At 48.2% G+C, this 11,206-nt stretch overlaps 1 protein-coding gene across 2 annotated transcripts; it reads left to right on the top strand.

The window, feature by feature from the left end:
- The first annotated feature begins 511 nt into the window (after nucleotides 1–511).
- On the top strand, nucleotides 512–9,602 carry Slamf8 (SLAM family member 8). Of its 2 annotated transcripts, none has more exons than XM_031342547.1 (5): nucleotides 512–800; nucleotides 3,110–3,436; nucleotides 6,616–6,921; nucleotides 7,002–7,109; nucleotides 8,637–9,345. In XM_031342547.1, the coding sequence occupies exons 1-5, from the start codon at nucleotides 767–769 to the stop codon at nucleotides 8,696–8,698; spliced, it is 837 nt and encodes a 278-aa protein (XP_031198407.1). In that variant the 5' UTR covers nucleotides 512–766; the 3' UTR covers nucleotides 8,699–9,345. The 2 variants fall into 2 exon arrangements, with proteins under 2 accessions (XP_031198407.1, XP_031198411.1); XM_031342551.1 differs by lacking the exon at nucleotides 512–800 and adding an exon at nucleotides 2,334–2,806 and having other exon boundaries at nucleotides 8,637–9,602.
- Nucleotides 9,603–11,206: the final 1,604 nt, after the last annotated feature.

Here is an 11,206-nt window from a genome sequence, read left to right as displayed (position 1 = left end):
GCTCTGAGAATGGTCCTCAGCCTTACATAAAAGCAAAAGGGCTAGCCATGTCACTTAGGATCTATTTATTAAACAGCCAGCATGTCCAGCACAGAGACAAATATGCACGTTACTATTATACAGCCTGGAGAAACTGTGAAGCTATGACCTGCAGCATGCCAAGGACACAAGAGAAGAGTACACATGGGTACAAAGGGCTTTTCACTCCGCTTGTAGCCAGGGAGCCTTGAAGGACAGCCAGGTGGGCCAGGTAGGCCTGCTAAGGAAGCCAATCCAATGTGTGCAGATGTCAAATGGGGTGGTTCTAAAAAGAGGTAGTCTGGCTGGGATGGCCAGAGAGGAAAGCAGATGTGGGCAGCCAGTCTGGAGAAACTGGAAAGCCTCATGTGCTATGCTCAGTAGTCTGGTGATTAGACCCATCCATGGGCAGGGTTGGATGCAGAGAGAGGCCTGGTGGCCATGTGTAAGAAGCGCGTGGGCTGCGTGGGTGTGTTCGTCACCATTCTCTGGTCGGCCATGGGTACAGAAAGGAGGCTGACTTACAAGAACCCGCTCCTGAAAGCCCAGCGAGGCCCAGCTGGGCCTGCAGCCAACTTCCACTTTACCCGGGATGCTTTCACTTTCAAGACATCTTGTTTTGAGTCAAGATTCCTCCTTCTGTACACGGGACTTTCCAGTGGGACCACAGCTCCTTCCGTGCACTTGTTTGGCCTAGGATGAACATCCTGGGTTTGTTGAGGGAGTCTTCCAAGGGAGAAGAGCAGCCATGTGGTCCCTCTGGAGTCTTCTTCTCTTTGAAGGTAAGTGGGGGCAGATGGACAGCCTGTCCTCAGGGAGCCAAAAGCCTCTCTCTCCCCAGCTGCCCTCCTCTGACTGCTAGGCAGATTGCCTCTCAAAACCAAGTGAGAATCAAGGAGCGAAGGAGAAGTGGGGCTGGGGCATGGAGCAAGCTGAAGCGATGTCTCGGACGAAATAGGGTAACAGCACTCATGGTATCTATATCCAGAAGATACCACCCATTCTGGGACCCAGAGCAGCTTGAAATGATGGCAGTTTTGAGAAAAAGTTAGGTGCTAGGGTGATGGGGATCTGACACTGCTGACACACGGGGATTCTCCAGTCCAGGGAAAAGAGAGGAGGGGAAGGCAGAGGAGGGTTCCCTACGGTCTGAGGAGTGTTTTGGCAGCCTGTAGGGACGCTGAGGTTGCTCTCTGTATCCTGTACAAAGAGAGATAGACATTGAATGAAGAAGTGAGGTGACAGCAGGTTAAATGTGGTCCCTGTGGCCTCGAGGATGGCTGACAGCTGGTGTTGGAGTCTTCAAACACGAGGTGACCCCCTCCATCACTCCGATGGCTGTGTTTCCCTCTTTGATCAACAAATAGCCAACAGGACACAGAGTTCATAGATCCCCAAAACACTATTGTACACTTCAGGGACTCATGAACTTGCTCGCCTAAACAAGAACTCACTACATTCTCAGGCCTTAAGTCATTTTTAAAGGAGTTCTTAGTGGCAAATGATACAGTGGGGCTGATGCGGCTCCTCCCTCATCTTAGAGGAGGAAGGAGAGATGCTGCAGGTCACACAGCTGATTCGTGGCAGAGCCAGGATACGACAGAACCTGTCTCAAGGGGCATCCAGTGTTAAAGCTGAATGTGTCCTTCAGGAGAGAGATGGCTGGGCCCAGAGAGATTAAGCATGTGGATGATGACTAGAGTTGGGGTCAGCAGAGTGGTCCTCTAGAGCAGACCTTCCAGCAGACCTTCCAACCCTTGGATACTTTATGTATCAGCCCTTACTCTGCCCTGCAATCCTGAAACCTCCTTCAGTACCAGGCTCAGGGTCTGTCCTCAGCAAATTCGGTGCAATTGTACTGAGCTCCTACAGTCTGATAGTAAACTGGACGGAGGAGGACAACTGTAAGTATGAAGATAAGACATTGGCTCTTGACCTGAAAGAGGTCATGCCCTGGTGGGAGATCCTGATTCAGAAACAGACACTGCTAATAGGACAGGGTGCTGATCTCTCATCACTGTGGGAAAACAGAAAGAATGTAACCTTGCAGCGGAGAAGTTAGAGGTGATCGTGAGTCAAGGGGGCAGGCAGTTCAAACAGGATTGTCTTCCTCATACTTCAAGCTCAAAACAGTCCTCAAAAAAAAAAAAAAAGTCAGTACCTTGCTATCTCACCTCCTGTCTGTCTCTTTCCCTGTTTCAGATCACAAATAACGATATGCAATGGGTCCCAAAGACCTGGGAGCACCCTCTGAGTCCTTCCCTTCGCTCTCAAACCTAATCTAATACCAGAGTTTGCTTAACTATAGTATTACTCTCTCTGTCTCCCCATCCCTGGTGGTTCTGTTCCTTGGTGTAAGTTTCCACCACCTTTATCTTGTGTTGATTAAAAACAGCCTCAGCTTTTCGGACACCTCCAGTACGGCCTCTGTGCCTCCTCCAACCTAGGCGTGAATTTCCTCTTGTCACCGTCTCACTCAAAACCGAAGTGTGACCGAACGCACGCACGCGCATGCGCACACCATTGTCCGAAGGATTAAAAAGCTCGGAATCCCCAGGGCTCTTCCATGGTACAGTGAGGTCCCACCAACTCTTCGTGTCCTTTCCTCCTTACTTCTCCTTGGCACAACCACTTGCATTTCCCCATGCTCTCCCCTCTTATACCCCCTCCCGTGCTGTTCTCTCGGCCTGTAGCGCTTCTCCATCCCCAAGTCCGTAGCCACTGCTTGGTCTGGCCGATTCCTACTCCTCCTTTAGGATGCTTCATCTAGGAAGCCGCTCCAGGCTGGGTGAGGACCCTTATTAACCTACTGTTGAAACACTTTTTCTCACCATGATTCTTAATTTGTTTTAGTGGCTGGCTTGAGGTCTGTTTTCCCCATGAACAGAGACCAGATTCTCTCTTCCTGTTTCGTTCCCCTATCCATGGGATGCTCTACTACGCCCTCAGCTCAGAGCAACTGCTGTGTGGTGGAGGGCCCTAATTCAATTCTGTGCCACGCAGCCGTTTGCCAGGAGTAGGGCAAGACGCCTGCCTACACAGGCAGATTCACCAGGGTTTTTTTTTGTTGTTGTTGTTGTTGTTCTTACAGCGCTTCTTCCCGTTGTGGTTATCAGCGTCCACGTGCTAAGCAAAGTAGGGGACACCCGGCTGCTGGTGGCTGAGTGTCCTCCGGGCTTCCAAGTGCGTGAGGCTATCTGGCGATCTCTCTGGCCATCAGAGGAGCTCCTGGCCACATTTTTCCGGGGTTCCTTGGAAACTCTGTACCACTCTCGTTTCCTGGGTCGAGTCCAGCTGTATGACAACCTCAGCCTGGAGCTTGGGCCCCTGAAAACTGGAGACAGCGGCAATTTCTCTGTGCTGATGGTGGATACAGGAGGTCAAACCTGGACCCAGACCCTGTATCTCAAGGTGTACGGTAAGTGTGCCCCATACTGGTTCCCTGACACTTGCCTCCTGCAAACTACCAAGCAAGCATCTGGAGCTATGGAGCTGGGGAGGACAAGGTTCCAGAAAGACCCGGCCTTTGAACCATGTTGCTAAAGTCAGGGAACAGCGGCTCTCCAGAAGTCACATCTAATAAAAGCTCCTCACACACTTCCCAGTTGAGCGCCTCTCAAAGCAGCTGGCTTCACCGGGCACACCAACCTCATCTGTATCCATTCATTCTTTCTTTGGCTCAATAGGCTGGGAAATGATGCTTAGCCTCCAACATTCACCTCCCCCCCCACCAGCCCCAATAAGTGAGCCTTATAATAAGTACCATGCACAGTACCCATAAGGATAAAGAACAGTGGAATATAGAACAGAGCATGGTCTGTCTGTTCATTATATGGTGTCATCATAGATTACAAGTGACACTATTTTGTATTTGCCACTAAAAAGGAAAAGGAAAAGAATGTGGCATGTGACATGATTCGTTTTTATTTACAAGTTAAATTCAACTTAAACTATAATTAATTATAGAATTTTTGTCCTATATTTCTGTTTTGTTTTATTCTGATTTCTGTTGTCCTAAAGTTAGTGCTAAAGATTCCAAGCCAGGGCTTGTACACACTTAGAAAAATTCTACCAGGGATCTAGAATTCCCACAGCCTTGTTTTTCTTAAAAGGTCTTTTAGCTGGGTATGTTGACACAGGCCTGTAATTCAAGCACTTGGGAGTCTGAGGCAGGAAGATTGCTTTGGGTTCAAAGCCAACCTGAGCTACATTATTTGAGAGCTAAAAATCGTGACTATTTTTATTTCTTAGGGTCCATGGGGTTGGCTTTGCTCCACTAAACCAGCATAGCTTGTGCAGCTGTATATATCTCTGCAGCAGAAGTGACTGAACTGAATAAGGACGGGATGCACGCTCTCTCCTCCCACTCCTCCTCTCCTTCCTCTTCCTCTTCCCCCTCCTCTTTCTCTTCCTCCTTCTTCCTCCCTTCCCCTTCCCCCTCCCCCTCCTTCTTTATCCCAGGCCTTTTAACTCCCATTCATCTCATCTACCTAATAGCTTGAGACACATATGTGTGTGGCCTCACAACAGTATTTCAATAAAAACTCAGACACGTGGAAGGTTGCAGAGAGTCCAAATTTAAGAACGGAAAGCGGGGATAGCAACTAGAATGAGGAAGCAGGAGTGAGAGGAGGGGCTATAAGGAAACTGGGAAGGATCCCCCAAAGCCCCAGAGATGGCTATCTATCATACCTGCCCTTGGGTGAGCCATTCAGGATGTTGATACAGTCAGAGGTTGAGCTTCCAGATGCATGAAGGCCTGAAGCAAGTTGTGCTTCTTAGCAGTCAGACTGCTGGCTGCCTTTCAGCACTGTTTAGCCCCCTATCCCAGTGCCCTTGCACAGTGAGTAACCTCCACAGCCGTGCAGGCCCCGGGGCCTCTCCCTATTCCAGTCTCAGCTGCCGAACGTGTGAAACAAGGACATTGAGTGTAGTAATGCATGCAGCACCCACCCCACTAAGCCCTAAACTGCCTTGTTCTCGGGATCTGAATTACAGATTTTAAGGAAATTGCTGTTTTATTGCTTCCAAATACATAGCGTGATTAGAACTAATTGCAGGAAGCTGCCAAGCAGCCGTCCTTAGGAGCTCCGCTTTGACAATAGATAAGAATGATTTGAATTAGCGGATCGGTTACCAGAAATGTCGATGGGTGTTTCTACCGCGCCTGGTGGTGTTTGGAGGCAGCTTGTCCTCTTAAGTGGTGTAAATATCCCCCCTGTAATCTCTGTTTATACCATTAGTATGCCCAGCAAATCATTTCTTTTTTTTTTTTCATATCACAAATCCCACCAGATTGAGCTGGCGTTAATGAGGCTTTACTCCGCTTGACTTTGGAATGCTGTCAGAGACTCGCCCTCCTGTTGTCACTATAATGCTCTCCCACTGGCCTCATTGCTAGAGACCCAGGGATTTGCTCATCAATCTATATAGGAATGAGGAGCCACGGCTTAGGATGCCAGGACACTAATTTGTTCAGCAGCCCAGGTATCAAGCACCAATTTGCCAGCACTAGAGAGCCAAGGTATGGCATTAACAAGACTGAGCCCCTCCCTCCAGGCTCCTCATTCACAGCATTTTATGCCCTTGCGATTATTTCTTTTTATTCATCGTCATGTTTGTGTCTGTCTCCTTCACCAAACCGTAAGCTCCCAAAGTGCAGGAATGTGTCCTCTTACCTGAACTAATAAATACTTGTCATCCCTTGTTGAGTGACTGGCACACTGTGAAGGAAGTGCTACAAAAAAAAAAAAGACAAGGAACAGGGTGCCTAGAGAGTTCTGAGTCACACATCACACTTGAACTGTCAGGGAAGGTGTCATAGTCAAGACATAAAGCAATGTGTCCAAGAGGGGAGGTGTCTTTTTTTCTTTTCATTACTTATTTATCATTTTACATCCTGATCACAGCCCCTCCTCTTCTCCCAGCCCTTTCCTCAGATCCCTTTGAGAAGGAGGAACCTCCTCCCCCTGGGTATCAATCTACTCTGGCACATCAAGTTACTGCAAGACTCTCCCACTGAGGCCAGACAAGGCAGCCCAGTTAGAGGAATAGGATCCACAGGCAGGCAACAGAGTCAGGGCCGGGGGTGGGGGTGGGGGGTGGGGTGGTGTTGAAGGTTCTTAAAGAATGCAGCAAAGGAGGTGTCCAGGTGGGCAAGAAGGGAAAGGATAAAGCCAGGTGGGGTGACACACCCTACAATAGCAGCATTCTCTAAGTAGAAGCAGGAGGATTCTGATTATGAGGACAACCCAGATTACAGACTGAGACCTCTTCTCCAAAAGAGGATGCGGAGAGCACTTGTGTGAACAGTGGAGCCACACAGAGACATGGAAGGCACGGAGCAGCCACCTCGGGTTTGGGAGAACTGCAAACCCCCATGGACTAGGGGAGGAAGACCAGCAGAGAGTGTACCGAGGAGGTTGACACGGATCACCTCATAAAAGGCTCTGGATACCAAGCGAAAGAATCAGCAGAGGGGAGATGAATGAGATTAAAGAACAGGAGAGGCCTCTAACCACACGGAGAACACAGAGTGAGCTGTGGACTTGCTCCAGCAACCTTGTAACCCACTTCTCTCTGCTGCTCCCACCACAGATGCAGTACCCAAGCCCGAGGTTCAAGTGTTCACTGCTGCAACAGAGGAGGCTCAACCCCTCAATACCTGCCAGGTCTTCTTGTCCTGCTGGGCCCCCAACGTCAGTGACATAACCTACAGCTGGCGACGGGAGGGGACGGTGGACTTCAATGGGGAAGTGTTCAGCCGTTTCTCAAATGGACAGGTGTTAAGTGTCTCACTCGGACTGGGGGACAAGGATGTGGCCTTTACCTGCATCGCTTCCAACCCTGTCAGCCGGGCTATGGCTGCAGTCACCCCCTGGGAGAGCTGCCATCACGAAGCAGGTATGGCAAGGAGCGGTAGGCACTGTTTGAGGGATTATGGTGCATCGGGCCTGTCTCTGACTGTACCATCCATGTTGCAGCCTCTGGGAAGGCCTCCTACAAGGATGTGCTCCTGATAGTTGTGCCGATTACACTCTTCCTGGTTTTGGCCGGTCTCTTTGGGGCATGGCATCATGGCCTCTGCTCAGGTAGGAGTCTTATAAGTCGGAAGAAGGGTTTGAGAACCTAGAATGCGCTCTCTGTGACTTTCCCTCCCGTTCAGCCCTCTCTTGCTGAGTCTTCAAGGTAAGTGTGTTCCAGGAAGACTTGCCTAACTCCTCTACGTCCCTACCTTCAGTCTGAGAAATATCCTTCCTTTAACCACCTTCAATCACTCCATCCCAAAGACTAATAGCTGTTTGCTCCTGCTGACTTCTGAGCCTTCCAAAGGCAAAGTCTGGGTCCCTATGGGACACACCCAACAGGTCCTTGAGCATCAATGGCTCCTGGAACGGCAACAGCCTTAGTAAACAGTTATTGAGGAAAGGTGTAGATGAATACTACTCACTTCTTGCCAACTACTCTTGAGAAAGGAACTCTTACATTTTTGGTTGTGAGCCTAGCCTTTAACGGCTGAGCCAGCCCAAGAAAGGAACTCTCAAGAGAAGCCCCATCAACCCTCACCCCTGGCCAATGGCTGAAAATACCTACTTCCATAGAAGAGTGGTGAGGAAAATCTTGTCAGACTAGGTTCTAGGCTCTATACACAGATTAGCCCCACATCTTCCCAGATGCCCCATCCCTTCTCCCTGAAGGAGCGTCTCATATGATATAGGCTTGATGGCTGTTTTCATGCTGAGCTTCCTGGCTTCGCTATGTTCTTCAAGTCCTTGAAGACTAGAGTCTCATTCTGTCATTAGGCACTAGGTCCAGGAGTAAGAGGTACTTGTATATTTTTCGCAAGGGACAGGAAAGGTGAGATGGGGTGGACAGCTGAGAATGTACCCCCATTTAGGGGTCCTGTCTGCTAGGAAGAGGGTCTTTCCTAGACCCTTTGCTCCCCAAAATTTGTAGTAAAAAGGTAGAAGCCTAGAAAAGGACAACTTTTAAAACCCATTTTATTGAGATATAAATCATACGTTGTACAATTCACCTAGTTAAGGCATGCAGTTTAATGGATTTAAGTCAATCCAGAGCTTAACCTCTAACCCACAACCAACTTTAGAACATTTCTATCACTTTTCCCACGAAAAGAATACCATAACCACTTAGTCAACATTCCTCCACCCTCCGGTGCTTCCCCCAGCCCTAGGCAACCACATATCTACCTTCTTCGTCTATTCTGGACACTTCACATGAATGGAATCCTACTCTGAGGTTCTTTGTGATGAGCTCCTTTTACTTACCCTAACATTTTAAAGGCCCATAAAAGAACAGCTGTGGCCAGCTGGGATAATGTAAAAGCTCTATACAGTATGTCCAGAGGCTTGCCCTAGCTCTATCGCATGACTTCTTGTCCTTTAACAAAGCGCATCATGGCGCTAACTCATGGCATGGATGCAGATGGCGTGCACACACTAAGAAGAAGGTCCTGTTCTTAACATCTCCTCTTCCAGGTTTTAGGACATGAGAAGTGGTGATTGGGTTCAGGACATTTAGTGTTCAAAGGCTTGAGGGCAGGCCAGGTGTGCCTAGACTCTAAACACTGGAGGGCTAACTCTCTGATTTCCCATCAGGGAAGAGGAAGGATGCGTGCACTGACAGAGTGCTTCCAGAGACAGAGAATGCCCTCGCATAGAGGATGTCATGAGGGACAACATAAACTGGTGTTTGGACCATGAAGAGATGCCCTGCCCAGCCACATGATGCTCCACACCTGGATCCTCATAACTTCCACAAGTTGGCCTGCCTCTAGTGGACACAACCCTGGCCCAAACTTCCTCCCTCCTCCATCCTGTTTGCACATGCCGGATCCTCTCTGGGCAAGGTAGACTAGTAGGATGCTTCCTTCACAAGCACCGGACTTTCTCTAGGATCCACAGGGACCTCGATTATCCAGGGCATCCATTCTTCTACCACTGTACATAAGGTCTTGCCCAATAACCACCAAGGGACTGCCTCTGGGCCAGGACCTGAGCGCGAAGAGAGATCAGAGGTTTGAACTAACAAGGAAATTGAGCTAACCATTGCCAACTCCAACTCCACACCCCTGGAGTCTGAGGTCCTTGTGTTCAAGATGTTATTATAAGAAAAGTCAAAGAACAGGGAAAGATAAAGGACAGGGTTTCCTCTTTCTGGCCTAGAAGACTTTAAGGTCAACTGAGTTAAAGGGTCCTCAAAGGTAAATCGAGGTGACAGATGATGAGGGATAGCTAATGTACCACATTGGGAACGAAGCCATTTTTCTGGTAGCACCATATTAATAGACATCTTTGTTGCCATTAATTCTTGTGTCGCCTGCATTATCTGGGGTGGTGTTTCAGGCTTTCTCCATACATAGTTGCCAGAAAAAAAAAATACAGAAAGTTTAACCCAGCCAGCAGGAAATTCTTCCACAACATCAAGAGAAACAGTTACGTTCAGGATAAGTCTGTCTTCCTGAAACTGGGAGAATGAAGAGCCACAAAAAGCTACACAGGGGGCTGGAGAGATGGCTTAGCAGTTAAGAGCACTGACTACTCTTCCAGAGGTCCTGAGTTCAATTCCGAGCAACCACATGGTGGCTCACAACCATCTGTAATGTGTACTCATATAAATAAAATAAATAAATACATCTTTAAAAAAAAAAAAAGCTACACAGGAGGAAAACTATAGAGGAGAAGAATACTGAGACATTTGGAATCTGCCATATTTATTTTCAGATGCAAGCGTAGATGATGAGCCACCCAAGTTCAAGGGGAGAGACAACGTCCCTACCACTCAGCTGCAGCAGCATCAAAGGTCATTTTGACATATGCCATAGAGGATATAGTTATGGCCATTTTGAAAGATGTGTCCTGCCACTGAATGACTCTGTCCTGAAAATGTCTGGGCTATTTATTGCTACAAACAAAGAAAAACCATTTAATGAGTTAAACTTATCCTCAGGGAGCAGTAGCTACTAAGGTTCATGCTTATTCCTATCCAAATGTAATGGGTTTTATCCTGGGGCCCCACCCAGACCTTTATAATAGAGAGAAAGGAGGCATTGAAGAAGCAGAGGTAGTTTTGAATATGTTTCCTAGGATATTCCTTAGTCTCTCCACCCAGGAAGTCAGTCCTGCCCTGGTACTTATTCTCTTCTCCCCAATGCCAAGACAGACAGTCACTTCACCTGGGACAAATGGAATCCCCTGGCTTGTGTGTTCACATTACACACCTCCCCTCCACTGACCCAGCATTCCTCTTTGCTGGCTTTTCTCAGAGGTCTCTGGCTTTACCTAATTCTCCCTCTCCCCTACACTCACTTTTCCCCTTTCCAACACCCTCCTGCAGTGTGCACATGCCCAGTCCACCCTCCCCTGCCACCTATAGGCATGTTCTCACCAAATTGTGGGAAAACAACCTGTTCCTAGAAACATTATGGAAGGGATCTAGTGATGAGCCTTGGTGGTTCCGGGATGATTAAACACTCGCGGTCACCCACTTTCCCTCCCTCTATCCCCACAGCCTCACCTCTGATCACAGCACAGTTCTCCTCTTCCCAAGGTAACTCTTATAGACAGTGGTATTTCAGTGGGTTGTACCAGGGCCTCTTGGAACTGGCCCCGTCCTACTCAAACAAACATCCCCGGTGACTCACTTGTCAAGTAGTAGACTTATTATCCTTCCTCTGGAAAACACAAAGTACATTTGAGAGACCAATCTTATTCTAAGAGGCATTGGGAAAGATGCTTTAAAAGTTACACCATCCCAAGTATGAACCGAGGGCTCAGTGTATGCTGGGAACTCCTTGAGGCATTGAAGAATCAGTTTCACATGAAACAAAGCCTTTGCCTACATGGAGTCTATGTTTGATGGCATATAAATAAGCTGATAAGTCCATACTAGATGCTGACAGGTTCTGTTTCAAAGATGGGGCAGGCTAGCCTGTGGTACAAACTTAGAAACCCAGCTACTTGGGAGGCTGAGGTAGGAGGATGGTAATTAAGGCCTGCTTGGACTACAGAAGAAACTCAAGGCTTGCCTAGCTGACTTAGAAACTTGTCTCAAAACAAAATGGGAAAAGAGGTTCTGTGGGAAATAGCTTGGTGGTTGAGTGTTTCCTGGCTCTGGTTCAATCCCTAGAACAAAAAGAGAAGAGAAGAGAAGAGAAGAGAAGGGGAGG

This window comes from Mastomys coucha, unplaced genomic scaffold (assembly GCF_008632895.1).
Source record: "Mastomys coucha isolate ucsf_1 unplaced genomic scaffold, UCSF_Mcou_1 pScaffold1, whole genome shotgun sequence".
Lineage (NCBI taxonomy): Eukaryota > Metazoa > Chordata > Mammalia > Rodentia > Muridae > Mastomys > Mastomys coucha.
This window is presented reverse-complemented; position numbering and strand designations above follow the sequence as displayed.

Coding starts and splice junctions, on each gene's coding strand:
- Slamf8 (XM_031342547.1), top strand. CDS start 767: ATGTGGTCCCTCTGGAGTCTTCTTCTCTTTGAAG. Junction 3,437..6,615: donor CCTGTATCTCAAGGTGTACG/GTAAGTGTGCCC, acceptor CTCCCACCACAG/ATGCAGTACCCAAGCCCGAG. Junction 6,922..7,001: donor GAGCTGCCATCACGAAGCAG/GTATGGCAAGGA, acceptor TCCATGTTGCAG/CCTCTGGGAAGGCCTCCTAC.